We start from the raw sequence: 26,648 nt of genomic DNA, 5'->3' as shown, positions 1-26,648 counted from the left end.
CGAGCACACACACACACACACACACACACACACACACACACACACATACATAGACACTCACAAACGGTTTCGGCATTAAGAGAGACAGCTTTATGATGCTAATTGGGTTTTCGATGAAAGCCCATAAAAATGCCACCATCATTGCAGATGAGGGCTTTCGATTAGTCCTCAGCCGCATGCAGATTCCATTCAGGCGCTCGTGATGAGAGCTCTCCATCCGTGAGCGAAGCAGACACACTCGGTTCTGTCCGTACAGTGCTGCGGCGAGACAGCGAGGCTCATGGGAAACAGAATGCAATCCCCAGGGTCCTCTCACACCCTCTCACTGAAGGATCTGCTATCAGCTATGCACATGCCAGCCAGCCCTTTGTGCTAACATGCCACACCATTTCTGCACTCCACCCTATATCCCAATCACAGCTAAAGTTAGATGAAGGACTGAAGCAGTTCCATTTGGTCTGAGTACTCATAAGTTCCTTTTTCACTGCATGGTATCTGCTCAACTCGCCTTGACTCTACTCGCCTTTTTTGGTTTTCCATTAGCAAAAACTGGTACCTGGTAGGCCTACCATTTTTGGTATTACCTCAGTTGAGGTTCCAAGCGAGCTGAGGGGATAACCTGCAAAAGTATTGCAGGTTACTGATTGGTCGCTATTGAAATTGCTGTGTTCTGGACAAGCCCGTCATTTAAAAAAAAAAAAAAAAAAAACTCAGCCATACTGTGCTAGCACGACAAGCATGTTAATAACGTAACACAGTCTTGGTCTGAAAATTGTTATTCACAACAGGTGTGTTAATTCAAATGAATAACGTCCTGCATTTTGAGAAAAAAAAAAGCAAGTGGTCTATCTCCTTATAAATTAATGAACGGGTTCTCATGGATTAAAATGAACATTAACACAAACAACCACATGCTATGTATCGGTTTTACAGCTACAAATCATCCTACAGTTAAAAATACTTTACCATTACAAAAATATTCTACAATTACAAATCAATATTCTATGCACAAAAAGTTGTTCTACAGTTACAAATCTTTTCTGCAAGTGGACAGACTTTTGCACCACTTTAGGGATGAGAAGCGTCTCATACAGTATGTATTGTGTGTGTGTGTATCAGGATTTGTAACTGTAAAAATGATTTGTGATTTAACCAAAAAAAAAATCACAAATCGATTTTAAGTATTACTCATGTATTTCACTTACAAATATATTCCACAGGTACTAAACCTTCCACAGTTGCTGTCTTTCAATTACGAAGCTATTCTGCCATTACGAATCTCTGCCGCTCGCACAAGTATTTTCTGCAAGTATACGAGTACTTTTGAGACGATTCTGGCACTTCCTGTTGAATAGCCAAAATATTTGTAACTGTAGGACAACTCTTTGTGCGTAGAATATTGATTTGTAATTGTAGAATATTTTTGTAATGGTAAAATATTTTTAACTGTAGGATAATTTGTAGCTGTAAAACCGATCCGTACCCGTAGAATAGATCTGTAAGTGTAGGGCATATTTGTAATTTTGAAAATTTTTTAATTCATTTTTACAGTTATAAATGATTTCTACAGTTTCAAAACGTGATACACACGTACAAAACATTTGAGTATAATATTCTTCCATTGGAATGGAGAGGAACGCAGTTCCGCCACCTCAGATAAATGAATAATACATGTATTCTTTCATACCAACGATATAGCGCGATGATATTGTTAAAATAAATGGTGAGTACATTTTTTGAGTGTACAGAGGTGACCAAGCTAGCAATTCTTGTCCAAAATGAATTGCTACACCACGATACTCAATATGTTGTCCAACGGTGAGTAATTTTTCCCCGTTGCAACGACACTGGATTTTAGGGTTCCCCCACCTGCCAAATCCCACTTTAACCACTGGTGACATGCATATACAGCCTATTCCATGTTCAACTGTGTTGCTCTCTGATGTTTGTAGTACTAGCCAAAGCACTACTGTAGTACTACATTGATGACAGCATATATATGGTCCTGCAGTGGCATGAATCAAGTTATCGCAAGTTCAAGCAACTTGCCAAGTTATCGCAGTGTCAAGTAGTAATACACTAGGGACCACTGCAAAGTCCATTACCACAAACACACAAACACGGTCAGCACACAGACGCTGGTGAAAAACATAACGGCCTTGAGGTTTTCTGCTGACGCGACCACTTGGTGATCCGGCTGGAGGTGTTTATATCCCTTTAAGACTCGGAGCGGCATTGACACGACAGTAAACTGTGAAGTCGCTTTGAAAGGATCGGGAATCCATTAGAAAAGAAGAAAAGCTAGGAGAGAGAGAATGTGTGTTTTCACTGGGGGAGAATAGCTGCGTGACTGAGGAGTAAGTGTGTGTGCGTGTGTGTGTGTACGTGTGTGTGTGTGTGTGTGTACGTGTGTGTGTGTGTGTACATGTGTGTGTGTGTGTGTGTGTGTGTGTGTGTGTTGTGGTCCTAACGCTTTGGGTGAGGCCCTCCACAGCACCACAAGACACATTTGCAGCGATGCGGCAGAATGGGGGAAGATGGCATTGATTGCTTAAGTGAAGGTCTGGTTTCATGGTTCACAGCCCACAGGGCCTTTCCCTTTTTTCTTTCCCTCCCGTGCTACGCCATTGATTATTTCAGCAACACAGTCAGGGCTTATTTATTCCGTATGTATGCTGTTTGTACTTGTATGCAGTTTGTTGTGTTTGAGAGTGGGAGTTGGAGTTTCACGGTAATGCTGACGAGTGTAATTTCTTTCCACACACATTGTAGGTTAATGATCAACTCACCTTCACAGTGATCAAATATGCTTTCACTGCATCAGTCAATGAGATATATATTCACCACCACTGTTAAAATGAATACTTGTGTGGAATCTCCACAGTAGGTTTTCATGTAGACCTTGTAAAAATGATTGTCCCAATGGCATGTGAAGACCTTACTGAGTACCATAGTTTTGTTAGAAGCACAAAAAGAAGTATTTTCTCTTTTCAAGTATAGAGGGGTAATAATTTAAGTTGTTGAGTTCACTGACCCAGATTTGCCATACTGCTGACATTTTGTAATGGCATCTAAAACAACAGTGCCCTGAGGTGCATGAGAAGAGCTTGTTGGGGTGGAACTCATTTGCGCTTTCAAAATATACTGAAGATAGCCACCATACTGCCCCCTCAGTGTCTTGCTCTGACTAAACAAGGTGTGCATAAGAACATAACAAATACAAATGCTGCGTATTCTATTCAGTCAGACAACAGAATACAGAATATAGAATTTCTGTATTCAGGTGGTGATTCTGATACATGTGATCTTCTAGGGGCTACACAACAAAAAGATTCAAGGGCAGACGCACACTGGAGAAAAATCGGAGTGAACTATTAAATCTGTGATTCACAGAAACGTTATAATTCCCAGCAGTATTGTGCCACTTATCTAAAGTCTTACATTATTTCTAAGATGACACTCTTTAGATTTGCAAGGGATTTTTTTCTTTTTTTGTGTGTCATTCTGTGCTTTGACTCTAAAAGTGAGTGAAATCCACATGTGTCTTCTCTCCTCTTTATGTGAACGGCATGGTGCCCTCTGAAAATACCCTCCACACCCCCAACATGCCGTGCCTACCCCCCCCCCCCCCCCCCCCACCATCAACGGGTCACAGAGTGTGCTCATTAGAAGAGTGTTTTCCCACAGAAAGCCAAGCTGCCCTATCGGCATCGATTTGGCCCGTCACTGCAGCTCGGCACCCCCAAGGAGCAGTCAAAGGCCTCAAAACCCTGCTCAGAAGTCTTTCTTAGCAAGTCCCCTCCCCCTAAAGTGCCACAAGTTAAAAGAAATGTAAGGCATAAAAAACCCAGCCTTCGTGACTTGAAGGTAAGAGACCTGGATGTATTATTAAATATTGACTGATCGATAGCAGCTCAGAATTGTCTGTATTTGATGCAGAGTCTTTTTGATCTCCAAAGAGATGAAAGATTTATATTATAGCTTCATTCAATGCTGTGTAACTGTGTAGTTTTCTGTATTCAGGTGGTTTTAGATAGGTATGTGCTGTCCAGAGGGCAAAACATTCCCAAGGCAGAGACGATCAGACACACACACACACACACCTGCAAGTGTACTATTAAATCATAAATCATAAAGATATAAATAACTAATGCCATTCCCTTATAGCTGAAATAAGGACTTGCAGGACTGACATCTGGCTCTTGAGCACAAGACATTTCATTACTGATAAATCCTTTCATGAGTACATGACAATAAACTTGAACTTGAACTTGACATTTAGCATTGGATCTATTTCCAGAATTACCCTCAGAATTCCATTCTGTTTTGTGTGTGCTGCATTTCTGTGCTTTGAATGGCGATGAAAGTCACATTTGGATATTACATGTCAGACATGTTAGATTTGTCTGTTGCGCTTCACCTCTCCACTTCCCATATACTATATTTGGGATTCATTTCTACTATGAGAGATTCATAATCTGTGTATTCCCAGGGAGGTCTAGGTGAATTGGTACATGCTATGTGTGTATGGTAATATCTTGCTAAATTACATAAATATTGTATGGTGACACTGCTGTGCAAAAACTGAGAAGACGTTCTTCAACCGTCAACATGTCACCAGATGTCATTTTATTACTGTTATGCCACACTAGTTTAGAGAAGTGTCCCAAAGGGAAAATAACAGGTATTTAATTATGTATGACTTCCCCAAGATTACTGAACACAAAATAGGGTGATCTAAAGGTAAAGGTTGCACAGTGCCTTTCAGAATCAGTAACTCAAGTGCCCGCTTCTAACCATATAGTGGTAGCCTATTGTTAATCATGAAACTAACCTGTGATTCTATCTTTCAAGTCTTTAATAAAACTATCTTCAGCATATCTTGACTAAGTTAAAAATAAGAGTTAAGTTAAATTAAGTTTCCACACAGTCATACAGTATAAGCACCAACAGACCATTTTAAATGTATATGCATAAAATGCTATTCCCATGGGATACAAACCACTACAGTTGCAGTCTCATAAGCATTGCATCAGTAGAGGCTATGGCTTGAAAACTACATGATTTTGCCGTTTCATGTCCAGTACATGAGCAGTGCAGTAAGAAAGACGTTATAGCTGTGGTCCAGGGTTTCTGTCCGGCAGCAACAGCTTTCAGCTTGGGAGTGGAAAAATGCCATTATATGCTGGCTGTGTAGTCTCTCACTCCTTCCCTCAGCCCTCGAGCCCTAGTCACACCTAATTGAGACCCACGCTGGGCCCTCTGCCCCTGGTCTCAGCGTCCACTACCGGTCAAGAAAGGCCAGAATCTATCTCTTTGATTTGTGGAAAAGGAGCTTAGCAAAGAGCTATAAATGACTATTCCTATTATTCCTGGCATATTGTGTTATCCTCCTGTTTGTGCTTGTGTTTGAGTTTGTTTTTTGTTTTTTTCTGCCTACCAGAGTGACAAAGCTAATTGTTTAAATGGGATGAAAGGATCACATAGAATATGTAGAATGTAATATAACTGGCAACTCTATTATGTAGAAACAAAACAAGGAAAGTTTAGTAATTTAATTGAAATCAATTTTAAAAAATTGTTGATTTTAATCTTCTGCGATAGTAGTAATTTATCCAAAATTCATTGAAGCCATAACAGTAAAAAGAAAGTATTATTAAAATATGATTAAAGTAATTGTAGTATTGGTTCAGTAATCCATCTACCCATTAAATAAACCTGTGTCCATCATGGCCACTGAGATCTTTTTGAACCTCCAGATTTATCAAAGCATCTGACTTCCTCCTCCCTGTATGCACTGATTGCAATCATCTTGCTTCAATTAGAAATGCTTTCAGCATCTGTTGTGCTGCATATTTTGCCAACATTTAAACCTCACTGAAATTCCAACCTAAAACATTAAGGCCCAGCAGGCTGCTTTATTAGACTGCTGGGTTGGAGCGAGTCACACGCTGTGACCTAATGCCAGGTTTTGGATTGATGTCAGATTTCACACAAATCTCACATGCGATTCTCAGTAGGCAAGCTATGTATGCAGTAAGTGAAAAAGTCAGACTGTTCTTGGAGCACGCCATGAGCTCATAAAATTATAAAAGTGCTTGTACATTTTCATGTTGTGGTTTAAAAGAATTATTTGAAAAATTCAATGGAGATTTACAGTGAGAAGAACATATGAGCACACTTGTGGTGCATCAGAAAAAAAATGATAGAGAGAGGGCTGAGGAAGAGAGGAGAACCGGAGAGAGAAAGAGAGAAGCAGAAAGAATGAGGAAAAACAGAGTAGGTGAGGTAGAGAGGGAGAGTGAAGGAGGGGGGCTAAGAGCAAAAAAGGAGGAAGAGAGAGAGAGCATAGAGAGGATAAATCAGGATGCCCAGGTGGGCTGTTTGCTGGTAGAATGCCAAGATGAGAGCCTCCATTGTGCCAGTGTGCTGTGCTACAGCTTCCCTGTCATATTAGTGCTTATTGGCTGTATTTATGACAGTCAGACAGAGATTTGGAGGCCCGGTTGTAGTCTGAGAGGCTTTTGTTTTCATCCATGGCACACAGAGAGAGATTAACGGTAGTGATCCACTAGAAGTCACACATCACCCTTTACTCATGGGACAGTGTGAGTAGTGTGCTAATATTATGGTAACTGAGTTTGACAGCCACATATATGATTATGCTCAATGGCTGTGGACATTAGCCACATAACCCTGATGGCTCACCAGTGGCATCATGTAAGTTAATATTGGTCATTCCATATACATGTAGTTGCATGCATCGTTTAGCAGTGTTGTTAATCTGAAATAATGTATTTTAATATAGTTACATGTTTGTTGGTTGTTGTTTTTCTTGTTGTTCATTTGTTTCTTTAAGTGACTTGTCAGTGCCGTTTTCATTTTCATATAAACAGAGCATTGCAAGCAGATGAGCCCCAGATCAGGGTTTGGTGTCAGCCGTGTATTGTTGCACAGATACTGCATACGTGTCTTGACTGCACAGCTTCAGAGCCAGTTGGATCAATATTGGATTATTGTAGCAAAACAAAGCAGCTAGCAGCCAGCTATGGTGAAAGGAAAAGAATTAGGCGAGGTCTTTGGTCACTGTACCAACAGGAGGCTTTTTGAAGCATTACAGCAATGATCAGATATTTTCTGCTTCAGTTCCCTTTACAAAGCCTCTGTCGTGTGACATTTATCACTCGGAAAATTACCAGGATCAGTATAGATCTGTGCAACCAGACGGGATACCAGGGAGATGTGGTGTAACCGTGGAGCCATATGTCAGCAAATCCTGTTTCATCTGCTGTTCGTCCATGCAGAAAAGAGAAAGGGAATGGAGGAAGGAGGGAGAGGGATAGAGAGGAAATACAATGGTGAAGAGAAGGAGGAGGACGAGGAAGAAGAAGAAAAAGAACACGAAGAAGAAGTAGAATCAGATGTTCTAGATGCACTGCGCCATTATTTCCCTTTTGGGACGAAAAAAGTAATCAATCAATATATCTATCTTTTCTATCTATCTATCTATCTATCTATATATCTATATTTTCTATCTATCTATCTACTGCATCAAATAAAGATACTACATAATTCAGTTTCACAAAATAAAGATACTACACTATCTATCTGTCTATCTATCTATCTATCTATCTATCTATCTATCTATCTATCTATCTATCTATCTATCTATCTATCTAGTAGATTGATAGATGTTGCCTCAGACATAATGCATTAAGTGAATTGCACACTTGCAACTCCCCAGCACACTCTGCCTGCATGTTGTCATTTGTGTTGATTTGAGCCGTGTAGGTTTGTCCCTGCCTCTGTGCACCACCCCCTGTGTGAAGCGCCAGCCGGCTGTGAGGACGCATAGCAAAGAGGAATCGCTCTGTCCCTCAGGGTCAGCCGTCACCGCTCCAGTGGTTTATGGACACAGGAGAGGGCTTTATATGGCCAGAAACATGCTGACATGTGGCATGTTGCTGCTAGCTTTGTTCTCTGCATTTTTTGATAAGTTCACCTCCATTCTTCTTGTTTTCAGATCTAGTTTTGATAGTGTTTGCTGTTGTCGTTTTTCATGTATTTTTCAACAGACGTTTGGGAGCAAGGTAGAAGCCACAAAAGCAATTAAATTGCAAACAGAGTCAGTGGTTGTAGTCTTCTATAGAGTAGCAGGTTTGTTTGTCAGATCTCTCATTGTACCGTACCTCTGTACATTCAGTATGTTTCGCATAGACCAGTGTTAACCAGTACACTATATAGGACAGGAATATTTATTGTGACATAAATGCGATATGTTTTTTTGGTAACCTACAAAGCACAGAAAATCATTACACTTGGGAAGGGTCAGCCTTGGCAAGTCGGGTGTGCTAAAGGTTTCATGATTATCTTCCGATATGCTGTGCTTTTGAAGGCAAATGCAGGACTTCCCCCAGGAGTGCTGCTTCAGATATTATAATCCATTCCCACCAATCGATGGATCCATCGGTGGCCTGCCAGTGTTTGTGAAGACACCTTTCAACCAGATAAATCACGGCAAGCCATGGCCTCGTCCTTTTTCAGATGAAGACAGTAGAGAAATGAATTACATTATACAGAATACTGTGTGTGTGTGTGTGTGGATGCACAGGGCATGAATACTGTATTTCACCCTGCAGAGGCCGGTGCATAGTAGTACCCACTGGGCCAAGGCTTGCAAACATAGAATATATTACAGTGCATGTACAGTCACTTACTACTATTACTATTACTCACTAAAGATATGATATCATTGCCAGTAAGGACATTTTTAGTCTCAGAGCCAGCTCAACTTTATAGAGTAAGTTAAATAGGAGTATTAAAACTGGCATTTTAAGTCTGAAATGCAAAGAAGTAAGATATAAAGAAGATATAAACTTAGGGCATACTCACACTATGCCATCCGTACCGTACTCGAGAACGTTTGACTCCCAAAGTCCGGTTTGTTTGAGCACCGTGGTCGCTCTGTACCGTACCCGGGCACGGTGCGCTTATCCATGCCCGGGTGGACTTGGGCACAGTATGGTACGGTTGGGCTTATGATCACGCCTATGCAAAGATTCTAGAGCACAGCAGCTCAACAGTGCCTGGGTACAGTTTGCTAGTATGCAGTGTGAGTGCTGACCAAGAACGGGAGAGAAACGTACTCTGGCACGGTACAAGTGAACAGTGCCCAGTGTGCGTACGCCCTTAAGGGGCTTGTGGTAATACAGCGCAGAGATTGCAGTCATTTGCGATGTGTCTGTGGTGTTTAACTGTTGTGTGATATGTTGTGTGTGGACGTGCTAGTGACAGCAATTAAAGTCCTCTTATTCGTGACATGATCCCAGCCTGTACAGGGTGAATGTGTGCAAGCTCAGGGACAGGCTCAGGGTGTTCCACATTCAAATGTGATGGCTGTCCCTTGACTGATGTCCTATTAGCAGTGTGTGTGTGTGTCTGTGTGTGTGCGTGTGGAGTGTTCCAAAGGAAAAGGCAGCTTTCCCTTTTTAAACGATTTTTCATGGGTCCATCCTTGCAGTGGGAGAAGATGTTTGTGTGACTTTGCATCCCAGCAACTGCAGCTCACCTGCGGATGCAGTGCGCCATGCTGTAGGCAGCACACATGGGGCCTGCGCGAGCGAGTGACGCTGGGATTACCTGTGTTTGTGTGCCCAGGCGGCGGGCTAAACTCTCCTCGGAGAGCCCGGGTGTGCCGTCTTTAGTGGCTAATTGGCCCGGTGCTGAGGGGAGTTGGCCTGGCGTCTGATCAATACTGATTCAGGAGACGATGAGACGCGGGCGGATGCCTATTCATCTGAGACGCGCAGAACAGAGGCGCAGACACAGTGGAGGCCATTTCAGACAGGGCTCTATTCGCCAGCGCTTCCGTCATTCCACCCACACTATTGACTTGGTGGGTTTTGTTAGCGGTAAAGAATCTCACTGCAAGTATGGACCGATTTGGCATAAACATGGATCTTTTAATGGATCAAAATCCTCCTTGGTGAAAATGCATTCAATTACTCATAGTTAGTGTGGTTATGTCTAGATGCCACGTCTAGTATTGAAAGGGCTGATATGCTCACAATAATCTTTGTCAGAAATAATCATACTGATTATTCATATTATGATCATCTCTTTAAAAGAAAATGTTTCACATAGATCTCTGTGTCCATGAACATGCCCCCAGAGTGTAGCACTTTACTGTAGTTGCCTGGCTACTCGAGCTAGGTAAAACCAGAGACTTTCTAATGAGGAGAGGAGCACTCAAGAATCTCCCATAGAAATGTATGGGGTTAGTTTGTAACGTAGGCATGGCAGTCGTCTATACATATTCCGCCCCTTCTGGAGTTGATGTGAATACATTGTGCCAATCATGTTGTGAATACATTGTGCCAATCATCTATGTGAACAGTTGCAGGATTTCTCCTTTAACATACTGTCATTACACAGTATAACATATAATTCACACATATTTCATACTTAACTAACTTCCTTAACTCTACAAACCTGAGTTATGCTTTAACCATGTTAAAGTGTCCTTATATGTATTGCCACAGAAACTCAGTTTGGTCTCATTCCTTTCAGACTCATTGATCTAATCAATTGTCTCTTTTCTCTTCTTTCTTCTCTGTGTCTTTTCTCTTCCCTCCTTCTCCTCCTCTCCTCATCTCTTCTTCTTCTTCCGCCTCGTCTCGTCTCTTCGTCCTCTCCACCTAATTGCTTCATCCTCCCTTCCCCACTGCTGTGCTACTAGTGGCAGCCACCAAAAACAAAGCGAGAGGTGAGTTTCCTCCTCCATCTTCCGCGGCACATGATTAATGGGGGGGTGTGATGTGTGTGTGTGGGGGGGGGGGGGGGTGGGGGGGTGGGGGCGGCACCGGCACACGCTCACACAGCACCCCTTATCAAGCCTGCATGCCAGCCAGACACGGAGGCTCTCCCCAGTCCTCTCTCATGCATAGAAAGAGAGAGAGGGAAGGGAGAAAGAAAGAAAGAGGGGGGAGAGGTTAAGTAAGTGGGAGAGGGAAAATAGAGAGAGTAAGTGAGTGAAAGTGAAAGAGAGAGAGAATAAGAGGGGTGGCTGAATTATCTTCGGGGGATATTACGCAACCTCTCTCTGTGCCCCCAGGCTTTGTTCCTTTTCTTTCTAATCACCCGCTCTGCACTCTGTCGCTCTTTTCCCCTCCTTCTCCTCTCCTTACTTCACCTTGTGTAGTCATAAAAATCACATTTCAACCTCCTCTTAGTCCTTGCTAGCACTTCTCAGTGGTATTGAATAGGCCGTGAACAATTGGCTTTTAACCAGTTAGGACATGAAAGGGACTCAAAGTCTCTGGAGAACAAAAAAAAAATGACAAGAAAATAAAAGTCTCGCTCCTTTGTGTGCAAAGGTTTCATAAATCACAAAATAACAGCTCATTATCTTGGGAGCATGTAAATGAGGAAGTAGGTGATACAAGCCCTTATAAGCTGCCACACATCAGATTCCTTTCTTTCATAAAAGTGCCTGGTGATAGGGTGAGCTTCACAGCAATATATGAGTAAGTGCGAAATCTAAAGTTAACTTTTGTCGTAGTAAGTAAGTAAAACACTATCACTGCCGAGCTTAGCAGTATGATTATTTGGAAGCACACTAACTCTATATCGAACATTAGATATTTGCTGCACTGCAAAATCCCTTGAGAAGAAGCATCTGCTCAGCTAATGTATAGAAATCAGAAAGCTAAAACCAGTGTCTGCATATGTGTAAAAGAGTAGCTATAAGCTAAAAGCAAAGTGTTAGTATCTTCACATCCATTCATTTGAGTGATGCCCAAGCAGCTCATTGTTGGGTGGTATAGATTTTTTCATTTTGTATACTAAGATGGATTTACTGGAAGTATGACTTATCACATATTGGCCGATAGAGCATCCATATAGTAGATAATGCATATAACTATTTGTATTATTCTTTGTTGTGGTCGTATAAATTAGAAAAGAAATATAGTTAACTGTACTGTGTGAGTCAGAATAACATGGACTATGGTTGTCAAGAGAACAGAAAACAAGCTTATATCTGCCCATCAAAAAGTCAGTTGAACATGCAGCATCTTTAAAGCTCAAAAGTACAGTATGAAAAACATTCTGTTTTTTCAAAAGATCTGAAAGTTGTTGCTCTGTTTCTGCTCATGGTACGCCTCTGTAAAATAAACTGTAAGAACTTTTTGAAAACCACAGGTGCTGGAGTGCATTTAATCTTTTATTCATGGCTTCTGTCACAATATTTAAGGCAAGGCCAGCTCTACTTCATATGTATGTTTGGACTAAAAGAAAGGAGAAAAACTGTAAGGCTGATACAGTAAGACTGTTTCTTCCAGAAATTCAACCTCTATGGTCAGATCAACTCCTTGCCTATGTACTGGATATTTTTACAGATTGTTTACTTCCAATGCAGGCATGTATTGATGTGAATGTCTTCAACGAGCTCAGTGCAAATGTTGGCATCAAATTAGCACAAAAACAGATGATAAATCATCAATTAACCTCTAAATCTCAAATAGTTGTTAGTTAACCCAATCAAACTATCAGATGACCCACACAAACCTGAAATCTAGCTCACCTAATTAAAACGATTCCCCTTTCCATTTTCAATTTACGGCAGAGGGTCCTCAGATAGGCCTTTTCTACCAGAGAAACGTCTCCATTCTGTATCATGGTCCAGATGTTGAACTGTTTGGAGTATTTCGACCAAAAATAAATTGGTTTGGAACCGGTTGGTGTGGAGCTGGAACCAATTGTGGATGTGTCATTCTACAGTTCATCTATGCACACAAGACACCCTCTGTTGATAACACATCCTAGGTTCAAATAATTCTGAAGACAACCGGTTCAAGAACCTCTTCTCTATTGGTTAAAAAATGCCCAGATTGCTCTTCGTAGGCAAAAACAAGAAGGGATACCAAATTCCACATGTGATCAGACCTCAACACTGTAATCATTGATTGCATGTAGTATAAAATACCTTTGTTTGACCCACATACAGTATGCAGTGTTCCTAGTACTCAACACAATTCATTACAACTAGTAGGAAAATAAGCCTGTTACAGAATCATTGGCTTGGCAGGGCTTTTCCATGTTGTAAGAGGCAGTGCCAAAATGGGCTTCAAATAGCAGATTGTCAATTTCTTGTGTAGTCAGAAGACACGTCTGACAAGACATCTGTCAACTGTATCCATGTTTCTGGAGCCACTAACACCCCAAGTGCCCCTCAGAAAAGAACAACAAGTCCAGTATGACAGGAAGGGAATTAATACAGTACTGGAGAATCTTTCAACAAAATGGTCAACCCCACGTCGGCATGGAAGGTTGAGCTAACCAGTATGTTGAACAGTCCTGCAGCTGATACATGTGTCATAACTGATGTGACATGGTTGCAGTGTGCCATGGACAATGAGAGATGTGTATCATGGGAGAGATCAGTCCTGGGAGGTTTGGCATGTGGCTGTGAGTGCTTGGCCTCTTCAGAAGGCCGCTGGTCAGCTCTCTGTAGGCTGTTCAGCTGTGGCTCTGTTGTGTGTCTCTCTGCTTGAGTGCGCTTGAGTCCGCCAGCAGACAGGCTCTTGACAGGAGTGAGAAGCCAGCGGTTGACACAGCAAAGGGACCGGCGCCCTGAGCGAAAGGTTGTGGAGTGGAGGGAAGATTCCTCGTTCTCGTGGGGTCACACACATGAAGTGTTGCACATGGATGGGGAACGAATGAGAGCGGCCTACAGATTAGATACGGAGGCTGTTGTAAGCCAGGAATAAAAGACAAGAGTCATCAAAACCAGCCACACACTCACATACACACACACACACACACACACACACACACACACACAAACATGAACATGAATAATTAATCACTAGTGCGGTGTAGTACGCGCACGCGTGCGACCGCAATTTCACCTGCCTGTCAGCAGTCACGGTCTGGCCTGGACCCAGAATCCCAAAAAAGGTTGCCATAGCGAGGAGCAGGTTTAGTCCGGGTCCGGGAGTAAGTTGTTTATGTCAACACAACTTTTTCCCCACCAGCAGCACCTTGTCTCCCTCTGCCATTTCATGTATTCAAGTTTAAAATAACAACATGAAATAACATGATAAAATAACACGGAAATGATAAAATAACATAATATAAAAAATAATTGTGTGTTAATTAAGAAGTATTTTGTTTGCAGGGACTCTTGTTTACAGTGGCAGGACCAGCTGTGTCCTGTTCTAATTGTGCAAATGAGAGGCGAGTTGCCAGAACCAGGGCATTTGTTGTTGGCTAATTAATTAGATCTTTCTAAATCAGAAACAAGACTATGCCGTGCTACGCATACTAGAGTATGGCTTGTGTTGCCATGCTGAGCATAGACAATAACAAAGGCTGTTGTTATTTTCCAGTGCCATAATTGAATTTGTTTCCATTCGCTGTAAATTTCGTGCAGTTTTGGAATACTGCTACTGTCTCCAGTGCACAACATGCTCCGTCCGGAATCTTTTGTCTTGTGTATCAGTCTTGTATGTGGAGCGCTTTGGGTTGCACTCTGGGATGAAGTGTGACATGAGGCTTGTATCAACCGGAATCTGTAAGCGCTTTCAGATATAACCTCCGGAGTATATGCGTGGTTTGTCAAACGGAGGTCCTACCCTTCGGATGATTCAGATATGATGCTAACCTGCGGACCTTATACTGACCTTATACAGACCTATGTGTGAACGACATACACGCACATTACAGAATCTCTGTGTGGTTGTCGAGTGAGGGGTGGCTTGTAGAGTTCACAAGATGCGAGATATGACGCAGAATATATGCGGCCGCTGTTACAGCTGCTGTTTTTTACAAAGTGCATTATGTAGGCTAAAGAAGAAAAATCTATTGTGCGTAGGCTAATACTTGAAGTAGTCACGTAAGTGCGCACTTGAAATTGACCTACAGTATTTGTATGTGTGCTTCGAATAAACACATTTATCTGTTTTCAACGTTATGCAGCAGAATTACTTGGCTATGGAATCCCAAATCTGGTTTGCGTTGGAGAGAGAGAGCATGCACAAACTTTATGGTACCAGCCAATTCAGTAGGCTAACTCAAGACTTCAAGGCCATCATATACAACGTTTTTAAGCAACAAACAAAATACTAACATACCAGTGAAGTGGTTCGTTTTTTCATGGTTTATTTTTTCCAAAAGCATCCTCTCCCCATGTGTCTATTGCATTTACGTAAGGAGCTTGGAAGAAAGTTGGGTTTTCTTCGTTTTCATTTTCTCTAGGCATATTTATGCTCAACAAATATCAGCGAGCTCAGCAGTGAGGTCATGAGAAGGCTATCAATGAACAGAAATCCGACCGTGTTGGCTAACAATTTATTAAGTACTCCTGTTATTGTCGTCAACGACGTCGCTGTAGGCTACTGCCTTTTCAGCGCCTTCTGCTTATGATGATTCAGTCTTTTGAATTTGTTTGGCCTTGCGATGCAGTTGTAGGCTACAACGTGTCTCTTGCCGTTCCCTTCATGTGTTCTATCACAATGTTGTATGCCCTCATGGACAGTAGCTCCGTGATGTCTGCATCTTTCCAGGTCGGAGATTTTCTGGACAGCACTATGCCACTCCATCATAACACTGCCATTTAAGTCAGATCTAACCACATGGACGCACGAAAGAAACGTCACCGACACGCCCTCTCACTAGGTATGAAATTTAACCGCATGTTCTACGCTTCGTTCAGACACAGCACATTTACATAATGTCCGGAGGAAATACTAGGGGGGGAGTAGTAGAACAACTGGCTAAATTCGGACTTCCATATGACCGGTTATGTCGTTCAGATATACGGCCCCACCGTTTAACATCCGCAGAACCTCCGGTCTTACACGTATGTCTGAAAGCGCTTACTGTCACTTGAGGTCTGACATAACAGAGCAAGTTATCATTGCCATTAGTAGCATTTGGCAGAGAATTGGACTTTGTGGCATACAGTAGTTTCAGCTTCTTAGAAATGTCTCACTTTTTAACCCAGACACGTATATTTACTGATCTGCTACTGTTCATGTTTGTCTGGCATAAACCATCTCAGAAGATCTTTATGGTTTCCAAAGTTTGCCCGTGCTTTATTTTATAAGTGACAATATAGTGTAGTTAGAAGAATAGCTCCAATTTATATGAACATTTTTGATGCTCCAACTTTGTTTGGGGAGATTTTACAAGAAAATTTGTAGTTGCTCATTAGGTTGTGTTTTTGTGTAGGGGTGGCTTGGCCCAGGCCGTCAAAATCAGGGATCTCAGTAATGAAGCGCCTCTCTGGTCCATTTCACTAATTAGAGTCAAGAACCAGAACTAGATGATTTCTAACAAATACACAATTCTGTACCCGGGGGGTGTGTGTGTGTCTGTGTTTGTGTGTGTGTGTGTTGTGTGTTTGGGCAGGGGGCATGTGTCTCTTGCTGTCCCCTCCCATTCAGCTTGGCCCAATTAAGCAGGAACTTGCTGTTGTGTGCTTTCTAGAAAGGTGAAGCCTGTGGATAGTGCTTTTGCTGTCGAGATCGTGACTGATGTCCCCAGTACCCCCACAGACTGGGAGAGTGTGACTGTGTGTCACCTCGTAATTGTGACTGTGTGATTGTGTGTATGTGTCACTCTTTGATTGTGTGTGTGTGTGTGTGTGTATTATGTGTATGCTTCACTGTATGTGTGTGTGTGTGTGTGTGTGTGTGTATGTGTGTGTGTGTGTGTGTGCACGCCTTTTGCATTTGTGTGTGCATGAGTGTGAGTGTGAGAGAGGGAGAGAGTGAATGAGTGAGAGCCCTGCAGCCCTAATTAAGGACCCAACCAATGACCCTCACAACAGGCTCGGTTCCTTAGCCTCTGGCACAGAGGATCGATCCATCAAGGACAAAGCAGACAAAGCCCCTACTGTTCTCCCCCCTGCCTGCCTGCCTGCCTGCCTGCCGTCCTCTAGCCCCAGAGCAGGGTACTGGCTGCGGGGAGCATGGGGCTGCCACCAGCCGTGCTGAGCCACAGGAGACATATTCTCCTCGCATTATCTACAGCTAACCATAGCTCATTTCACAACAGCAACTCATATGTTACATGCATGATTTGACTCGGCTCATGTTATGCACCGCCATCGATAGCTCATTTCCTATGACATTATATCTTACTTAACTAAACCTTTTTGCAACTTAACTAACTTGTAATTGTAACACATCACTGAAACACATACATTTATGTTGCATTTAAAGGGTTACATTTCAACTAATTTCAAATGGCATTATATCTTACTGAACTAAATAAGTTGTACCTCAAATTGACGCTGGCTATTAATACCCAAATTAATATCTTGTAATTCAGATCACTAAACAAAACATTGTGTAAGTTAAAATTATCATATTATATACTGTACAGCTATCTACACCTCTTGTGTAGATTTTAGTTGACATGGCATTGCACTAAACTGTGGCTTAAAATGAAGGCTGATCTGAACCTCTAGCACAAGGCAGGCATTCTCTTGGAGGGGAGAAGCTGGGTCTCGAGAATTCGAGACAGATGGAGCGTGTCAGCCTATGTGCCACCTGTCAGATGCCCAGCGGCCTGGCTCAGGGGCTTGGTCTAGACATCTGCCCGGCAACCGCTGGCACGGAGAACACTTCTTCAGCCCCTTGGATCACGTTTTTGCCCACAGCACCAGCCTCCCAAGCAGAAATGCCTATGCATAGCACAGCTTATCAAATACTGGATGAGTTTTGTTCGAGGAACATGCTGCTTGTCCAATCACAAGTTGTGTCTTTTTTGTCATAATATTATTTTTACTAAAGATATACTTATTCCTAATATGTATCCTAGCCTATTATTACCTCTATTTTTCCAGAAGATGGCAAAAAAATGATTGATATACTATTAATAGACTTCAAAGGCATCAGTCACTGGGCAAAAAGAACATATAGTGGGCAGCCGTGGCCTACTGGTTAGCGCTTCGGACTTGTAACCGGAGGGTTGCCGGTTCGAACCCCGACCAGTAGGCACGGCTGAAGTGCCCTTGAGCAAGGCACCTAATCCCTCACTGCTCCCCGAGCGCCGCTGTTGTTGCAGGCAGCTCACTGCACCGGGATTAGTGTGTGCTGAGTGTGTTTCACTAATTCACGGATTGGGATAAATGCAGAGACCAAATTTCCCTCACGGGATCAAAAGAGTCTTTATACTTATACTTATATGGATGAGGACAAATGATGAAATACATGTTCCCACAAAATGAATAACACTGAAGTCATAGTAACATTAATAATTAAATAATTGTGATACCGACTTTGTATATGTGATACAACTTCATGAGAAAATGAGCTTTAAATGAATTGACTTGTCGTTATATTTTACTTCTTGTAACATTGTATAAGTTTAAATTCATGTTAGGCTTAAATATCCAATGGACAGTGCCCGCCTCAATGACACATCCAAAGGCATTTTAAACAGGTCCCTTGGGGTAGGGGTGGAGTGGGGAGGGAATGGGGGGTGGGGGGGCAGGAATGATTTTTTTTTATGGCATTCATGTTTTATAGTGTCCCTTGAATGTCCATTTTTATGGAGGGATAACTAGCGGCTCTGTTCAGCCTCACAGGAGCCCTGCGATCAGGCATGTTTTTCAGCCAGCACTGCTGATCTAAAGATGCTGGTCACATCACAGCCATCATCCCCAGAGCTCTCACTGAAGGTCAGCTGCTCTCTCCTCTCTCCTCCAGCTTTTACTGGGCTTCTGAGCATCCACTATAGGTCAGCTTGTTTTGCTCTGCTCAGAAAGGTTATGGGAGCTTGTCCACTTGATGGCTCTTTGGTATTCTGTACACTAGCCATATTTCTCCCCTTTTTATTGATGACAATCATAACATGCAGTAAATATGTATTTTTTTTTTAAAAAGGTCATATCAAGTGCATGGTCCATGTATCAGCACAGATGTACAGTAGTTGTGTAGTTGGTGGAATGTTTTATGGCATACTAGGAATGTTTTATAGCATGTTGTGGATGTTTCACACCTTGCTATCTTAATCTGAAAAGCCATCTACACCATGTAATAAAACATGCATCAGCTGACATTCACTTACTCATACAAGGGGAGTTTTTTCCCCTTCTCTTGCTGATTTATCAGGAGCTTTGTTGTATTTCTGTAGGTACAGAACCCTATAGCACTGCTCTTTTCATGGAACCCTGTATTTTACCACTCAGCGGAGACAGCTGGAAGTTCTAACAGACGTTAATGAGGACTGCTTGAGTGAGCAGAGACCCAGTCAACAGTCTAGAGTCCACGGGTTATGTGAGAGATAACGCTTGATGAAGTGTGTCTGTGTACAGAAATAATGAACCAGGCTGATGCAATTGTAATTGTATAGGTATTTTATTTTTGTACAAGAACAGCTGGGAGGGCAGTTTCCGTCTCGCAATAAACACGCTGACATTGTTGACAGACGTTACTCATAAACATGTGGGTATGAGAACATGCAGCTACTGTCTGTCAGAATTGCTGCATGCGTTGTCCACTAAACGACTACTTTCGCTTGGATTTGGCCCCTTGATGTTTTTTTTTTTTCTTGCAGAGTGCAGAGTCCTATTACTGGTGTAGTTCTGCCTACCACAAACCCATGTTTCATTACTACACTTGCCAAGCCAACATGCTTGGCCAGACCACAAGGTTTTGAAATAGAATTCACTTTTGCACAGCAGCAAATAAAACACTATACTGTAGCGTCGGTGGATGTACATGTTCAACGTTGAATGAGTGTCTCCCAGAATGCAGTGCGAGTGAATGCTATAATGTGTAATGTCGGTTATAATAGTTGTAGTTGCGTTTACCATGTTGTGTAGTTGTTAGCGTGTTAGTCTCTTTGGTTGTACCTCATGTGTTTATCCTCGTGTTGATGTGTGTGGTAAACCCTTATTGTGTGTTACATGTGCGGCTGAGACTACCCCTGTGTTGCCCTATGTAGTTATCCATATGAGTCTGAGTGTGTATGAGTCTGCCTGTTCCAATAAATGGCCGTCCTGGCCAAAGGTGATTCTTGTCTGAGGGTGAGATCGCTACAATACTTTTTTTTATTAAAAGTAAATATTTATGTGCTGGCATAAATCCCTTTGTGTTAAGATACTTGATATAAAAAAAAACTATTGTGTAGCATATTCGGTCATAACCTTACCTATCAAGTCAAGTCAGGAGTCTGAGAAGCTGTTCAGTCTGTGACAAACACTGTGCTGAAGAGATGTGTCATTGTGTACGACTCAGAGGACTGATGCCTCACTTCCCCATGTCTGTCTGTGTCAGCTGTTTAATTCATTCAACTCATTAAATATAAGTTTGCTAAGGCAGAATGGGAGAGAGCAGACGCCACAAGGGCCCTGAAAAAGCTGTGTGAGAGAGAGAGAGAGTGTGTGAGAGAGATAAAGAGAGCAAGGGAGTGTGAGAGAGAGAACCACAGAGAGGGAAAGAATGAGTGATGTGTGTGTGTGTGTGTGTGAAAGAGAGAGAGAGAGAGAGTGATGAGTCCCAGGGGGGGCCACTAAGCGCAGATAGCAGAGAGGACCTAATCTTACAGCACCGCTCCCTACACTGGGGACAGACTCCCATGTCTCTCTCTCTCTCTCACACACACACACATGGGACCCTTTCCTCAGGAAGCGTCTCTCAATCAGCTGCCTCTGCCCACCAGAGGGTGTGTGTGTGTGTGTGTGTGTCTGTGTGTGTGTGTGTGTGTGTGTGTGGGAACTCACCTCACTGCTCAATTAAGCACACATGCCAGTCCTAATAAAATCATTGCTATGTGAAATCTCCTCCAAGGACCTACTTTACTGGGGGAAAAGATAGGTGAAATAGAGAAATAGAACATTTTTAAATAAATGGCAAATTCAAAAAGAGGAGTATTCACTCCTTGTACAATCTATAGTACATATGTTCCACTGCAGTTTCTGTTTCATGCTCTTTCACTACAGTGCAGATATGGGTCTGATAGTTGCTGTAATTAGTTTAGAATATAATGCATATATGACTACCCTGATAGATATAGTCATGGTCCAGTAAATACAGTGTGCTGTACATAGCTTCGTACATGACTACACTGATCTTATCCAAGGACGATGAGGTCATGGCTGAGCTGAGTGGACTGTGGTCAGTTCAGCATTTGTTGTTGCCTGGAAACACGAGCAGAAATCATTCTAAATGATTTCCACTGAAGTTCCTCTGTCTAAATGGAAGCAGAAGCAACCGGTTTAGTACATGCCTGCTCAGATGTTGCTTCACCAGCTCTGTTAGGGGGATTTTTCTTGTAGCCAGTTGGTCTGTGGTCTTTGTCCCCTAGCTGGGTTGTGTCCCTATGTAAATAAAATTTCATAAGACAGACCCTAAACCTAGCTAAAGAGAGAGAACTAAAAACAGTGCAATTAGTTGATGGTTTCATAGGAGTGGTTTTATCTCTCAAAACCGATCATCTCTTTGCTTGTTTGTAATCAACTGCAAGACTCACCCTCGCAATTACACGGACAAGCTTCATGGACATGGAGTGCCATGAGGTAAGAGGTGTGGGACCCAAATGCACAGCAAAAGACACAATGAAGCTTTCACTCCAAACTGAAAAAAAAACACTGACAAAAACACATAATGACTAGGCAACGAACACTACAACCACATGGGCTTAATTATGCCGGGAAATTAAGACGATATTGACAAAAGCAACAAGAAACACAATAGCCACAAGAACCAAGTTTAACCAGGCCGCATGGTTGACAGAACCAATGAACAGGAAGTGACATGAATGTCAATCTAAATGTCAAGGAAGGATCCTGGAAACAAAGTCACAAACCCCCAAGCCATGACACGCTGGAAAATAACAGCACTCATAGCAACCCATGCATCTGGTAGGGTATAAGAGTATGTTAGTTACTGTCCATTGTCTAATTAGACTCCTGGTGAGAAGGAGCCCCTTTATGATCACAGGCAGTGTGTGTGTCTCTCTCTCTCTCTCTCTCTCTCTCTCTCTCTCTCTCTCTCTCTCTCTCTCTCAATTTCAATTCAATTCAATTCAAGAAAGCTTTATTGGCATGAACGTTGCATGAGCATTATTGCCAAAGCTCAATTACATGTACACAGAAGAGGTAAAGAGGGAAAAAAAATGAAAATAAATACATACTTAACAGAATTGTGTAATTCACATATAAGAGGACATAGAAGACATAAAAGTAAGACAACAATTCTAATAATAAGAACAAATATACAACATTGTTGGTGGTTGTGGCCTCACTGGCTGTCCCTCAGGTTGTGGCAGGCTGCTACAGATTTTGCAGCCAGAATGACCACATCCTCATTCTCTCCGAGGATGTAAGGCAATTTAGCCTCATTTGTCCAGGTTTGGAATTCAGGGAGGGTTGAATTTAATTTATTGAAAAATAATGTCTGTATTTCCTCATATTTTGGGCATTCTGTTAGGAAGTGGAGCTCTGTCTCCACAGCCCCCAAGCTGCAGTGTGAGCATAGCCTCTCCTCTCTGGGCAGCCAGGTCTGCCTGTGTCTGCCTTTTTCAATGGAGAGACTGTGCTCACTGAGTCTGTACATAGTCATGGTTTTCCTGAGTTTTGGGTCTTTCAGTGTACTCAGGTACTCAGCTATTGTGTATTCATGTTTTAGGGCCAAATAACATTGTAATTTAAATTGTGTTTGGGTTACTTCTTTCCAATAGGTGATGTAATTTTCCTTTTCATTGTTTGTAATTTGGTTGGGTCTAATTGTTCTTGCTACTGTAACATTGTTCCGGGCCTCAGTGATGTGGGATGGTGTGAGGTCACTGAGTCTCAGGACAAGTTGGCTAAGTGAGCTCCTTCCTATATGTTTTGCTCTTGGCTTTGAAGTGCTAGATGGTGGAGTGAGTCGGGGTTGCTCATTTTAATGTGTTGCCAGAATTTGAGGGCTCTTTTTTGAATATTGATGATAAGGGGGTATTGGCCTAATTCTGCCCTGCATGCATTGTTCGGCGTCTTCCTCTGTACCCAGAGGATGCTTTTGCAGAACTCTGCATGCAGGGCTTCGATTGGGTGTTTATCCCAGGTTGAGAATTCATGTCCCAAACCCCATACCTCAGAGCCATATAGTGCAATTGGTTCGATCACAGTTTTAAAAAGTTTAATCCAAATTCTAATTGGTTGCTCCAATCTGATTGATCTTTTAATGGCATAAAATGCTCTTTTTGCTTTTTCTTTGAGTTCCTTCACAGCCAAGCCGAAGTGTCCCGTTAAAGTCAGAGTTATGCCTAGATAGGTGTAGTTATTTGTCTGGTCAATTGTCCTGTTGCCTATTTTAAAATTGTTGGAGTTTCCCTGCAGCTTGGAACGTTTTTGAAACACTAAGACCTTGGTTTTTTCAGAATTAATTTTTAGGGCCCATGTGTGGCAACATTTTGCTAGTACATCCATGTGGTGCTGCAAGCCCTCTTTTGTTGGTGATATCAAAACCAAGTCGTCTGCGAAAAGCAAGCACTTGACCTCAGTGTTCTGCAGCATGAGTCCTGAACCTGCAGAGTTCTGCAATGTGTTTGCCAATTCGTCTATATAGACGTTAAACAGTGTAGGGCTTAAACTACAACCCTGTCGTACTCCCCTCCTTTGGTGAAAGAAATCAATCCTGTTACATCCTATTTTGACGGCACACTTGCTGCTCAGATACATAGATTTGATTATGTCGTATAGTTTTCCTCCCACACCACTCTGGATCAGTCTATATAATAGGCCTTTATGCCATATGGAGTCAAATGCCTTTTGGAAGTCCACGAAGCAAGCAAATATTTTCTTTTATTTTGATTTACATGTTTATTAATGAGGGTGTTCAGGGTGAAGATATGGTCTGATGTTCGATTTTTTGGGAGAAATCCAATTTGGTTTTTACTTAATACATTGTGTTCTGTGATGTACTCAATTATTCTTGTGTTAATTATGCTACAGAACACTTTTCCAAGGTTGCTGTTAACACAAATACCCCTGTAATTGTTTGGGTCTAGTTTATCACCATTTTTATATATGGGGGTGATAAGTCCTTCATTCCAGGAGTCAGGGAAGTATCCTACACTTAATATGAGGTTGAAAAGCTTTAGAATAGCCAATTGAAATGTGAGGTCTGTATGCACTAGCATCTCTCTCTCTCTATCTCTCTCTCTCTCTCTCTCTCTCTCTGTGTCCTCCACCTGTTGCAGCCCAGTGGCCACTCAGTGAGAAGCTGCTTCTAATTATGAGGTGCAGTCAGCTGGAGAGGCCCCTCCTTTTCTCCCTAGGATCACACACACACACACACGCGTTCATTAGAATCACACTCACAGTAAGTGTGAGTAGGCCATCTATCTGCTAACTTTTACACATATTTGTTCCAATCCCGTGTGCATTGAACAGTATTTCTGACTATGAAATGAAGCCAGCCCTCTGATCTGTAGACATACTCCTGTAATGTGACGACCACGCTGTCAGCCTCGAAGGTAAGAAAGAAGGAGAGGAGGAGTGAGAGGAGAAGAAGATTTGAGAGGTTATTTGTCATCATGAGACCCTCTCATGAATAATCCATGCTTCTGACCCAGGCGCAAGGCATATCCAGGGATCCATTTTTGTCTTCTTTTTTCCCTTCTCAGTGCTCCTTTAGTCTTTGTCCCATTTTTTACAGGCGCCGTTAATAGCAGGAGCTCTTAGTCAAGTCTGTAAATGACTTGGCCTGTAGCTCCTGACACCATGGCCTCCCTCAGACTGGGGAGACAGGGTCAGGGCCTGTAGAGCCAAGGGATAATAACCACACCGAAGCAGACAGATCACACACACACACACACACGCACACGCACACGCACACACACACGCACAGTAAACTCTCCCTCATTTCAAAAGAAGTGCATTGTGATTTGAGGTGTCTGCTTGCATGTGTAATGGCATCATGCTGTTTATCTTGCCAATGCGATCTGAGCTGATTGGTTTCACAACCCTGTGATTATGCAACAACAACAACAACAGAACTGTATAGTTTTTAGAACAGTGAGGCAGACAGAGTCGCCTCCTTCATCAGCATAGTCATGTTCTGTAATCAGTCTGCCGGGGCGCTGTCCATGGTAATGGTGGTGCTGAAATTATTCCCATTCCAATGCAGGTGGGTTGCCCTATAGTCTGCCCACTCAGTCCACTCTCTTTTCCTTCAGTTCTCAGGCAGAGAGCATCCCTCTCCGTCATGCATGCATGTTTCTTTGTTATACTTAAAACATATTTCTTCCATCTTATATCATTTTAGGCAAAGTGGCTTAATCACAATAAAAGAACAGCACATCACGTCAAAAATAAGGCTTTATAATATGTTTGTTCACATTTCAAATGAATCAACTTGTTACCAATATACAGGTGGCTTTTTAGAGACCAATTATTCAGTGTCTTTGTTAACAGCAAATGGTTTGCAGTTAAGGAATGTATTTTAACAGATATTTACTTTAATGTTTGACAGTAATCAAAAGTCAATTATGGAGGATGATATTTTTTGTTGCTGTAATGTGAATGAGTTCATGGCAAATATGCCTGCATGCAATCTTTCAGCGGGCTTCTTCATAATATAGTTTAATTCACATGTCTCCAATAGTATGTGAGCACCTCAGCCATAGCCATTGGCTCTCTTTTCCTTCAAAGCTCTTTTGAGTGAACATACTCTAAAACCAAACTCCAACAAAAGTGATGTGGTTGATTTAGCAAAAAAAGCCTCTAACACCTATCTCCACTGGTCTGAAGCGTGCTCACCAGCCTTGTCCCCTTGCTTCTGCTACCAGTTCCACTTAATGCTTAAGCTTCTTTCCAATGCTCCCCCATCACATCTTCAAAGGGAATCATTAGCTCAATAAAGTAAACACAGTGGGCTCTCATTCAGAATGCAACACCATGTCTGGTCTCACTGAAGATACAATGACACACTGTAGAACTTTAAGTTGCCTTCTGACAACAGCCAGCCAGCAGTTTACAATCCTGTATGTTGCCCGGATTACCAGTATTGTTTGCACATGCCTTGTGTCAAATGTTCTGTCCATCTTGCATGAAAAATGCATGCAATGCTTTAGAAAGATTCGGGGTGTCACTGCTATGAGCTGATAGGTCCAAACAGTAGATCAGTTAAAGCATCATCATGTCACCCATATGTTATGCATGTGGGTAAAAGAAAACACTAAGGGTAACTACTTTTGAAGCAGCTACATAATTGAAATGTACAAGTGACCCTCGGGAGGCTAGACAGGACAGCAGGGCTCTCTGCAGACGATGAAGCCAGTCTGTGGTTCCTGCCTGTGCCTGTGCAGTGGCAGGCTGTGCTCAAGCTGCGTTTGCTGGAGGCAGAAGAGGAGGCAGAGTGCTTGTGCGCGCGGCTCTGAGGAGGAGTCGTCAGACGAGGCTGTGTTCCGGCTGGATGGTAGGTTTGCTGCAGGCGTGAGAGAGGGCAGACTGCTCGTGCCACCGCACTGAGGAGTCACGGGGCCGCCGGTGTATTGAGACGTGCTGCTGTGACTGTAAACGGCTTTCATGGCAGCGCCGCAATCGATAGCAGTCACGAGCGTTGATAAAATTGCATTGGGACTGCACCTTCATTCTCCCTGTTTCTATATCACACTCTCTCTTTCCTTCTCTCTCTCTCCTGCTTTGA

At 42.4% G+C, this 26,648-nt stretch overlaps 1 protein-coding gene across 2 annotated transcripts in view; it reads left to right on the top strand.

Moving 5' to 3' along the window:
* cadm2a (cell adhesion molecule 2a) overlaps positions 1–26,648 on the top strand; it is a 225,372-nt gene that overhangs the window by 161,440 nt on the left and 37,284 nt on the right. The window contains exon 2 of one of the 2 annotated variants that reach the window (XM_076274194.1): positions 10,739–10,765. The exons of the other annotated variant lie outside the window; for it this stretch is intronic. Within the exon in view, the coding sequence (XP_076130309.1) occupies positions 10,739–10,765 (27 nt within the window). The remainder of the gene's footprint in view (positions 1–10,738; positions 10,766–26,648) is intronic. 2 annotated transcript variants of the gene reach the window in all.

Source organism: Alosa pseudoharengus, unplaced genomic scaffold, assembly GCF_046254945.1.
Source record: "Alosa pseudoharengus isolate Yale_2024_CS ecotype anadromous, Long Island Sound unplaced genomic scaffold, YU_APseudo_1.1 YU_APseudo_1.1_scf_8, whole genome shotgun sequence".
Lineage (NCBI taxonomy): Eukaryota > Metazoa > Chordata > Actinopteri > Clupeiformes > Clupeidae > Alosa > Alosa pseudoharengus.
The sequence above is the reverse complement of the archived record's forward strand: the minus strand, read 5'-3'. Positions and strand labels throughout refer to the sequence as shown.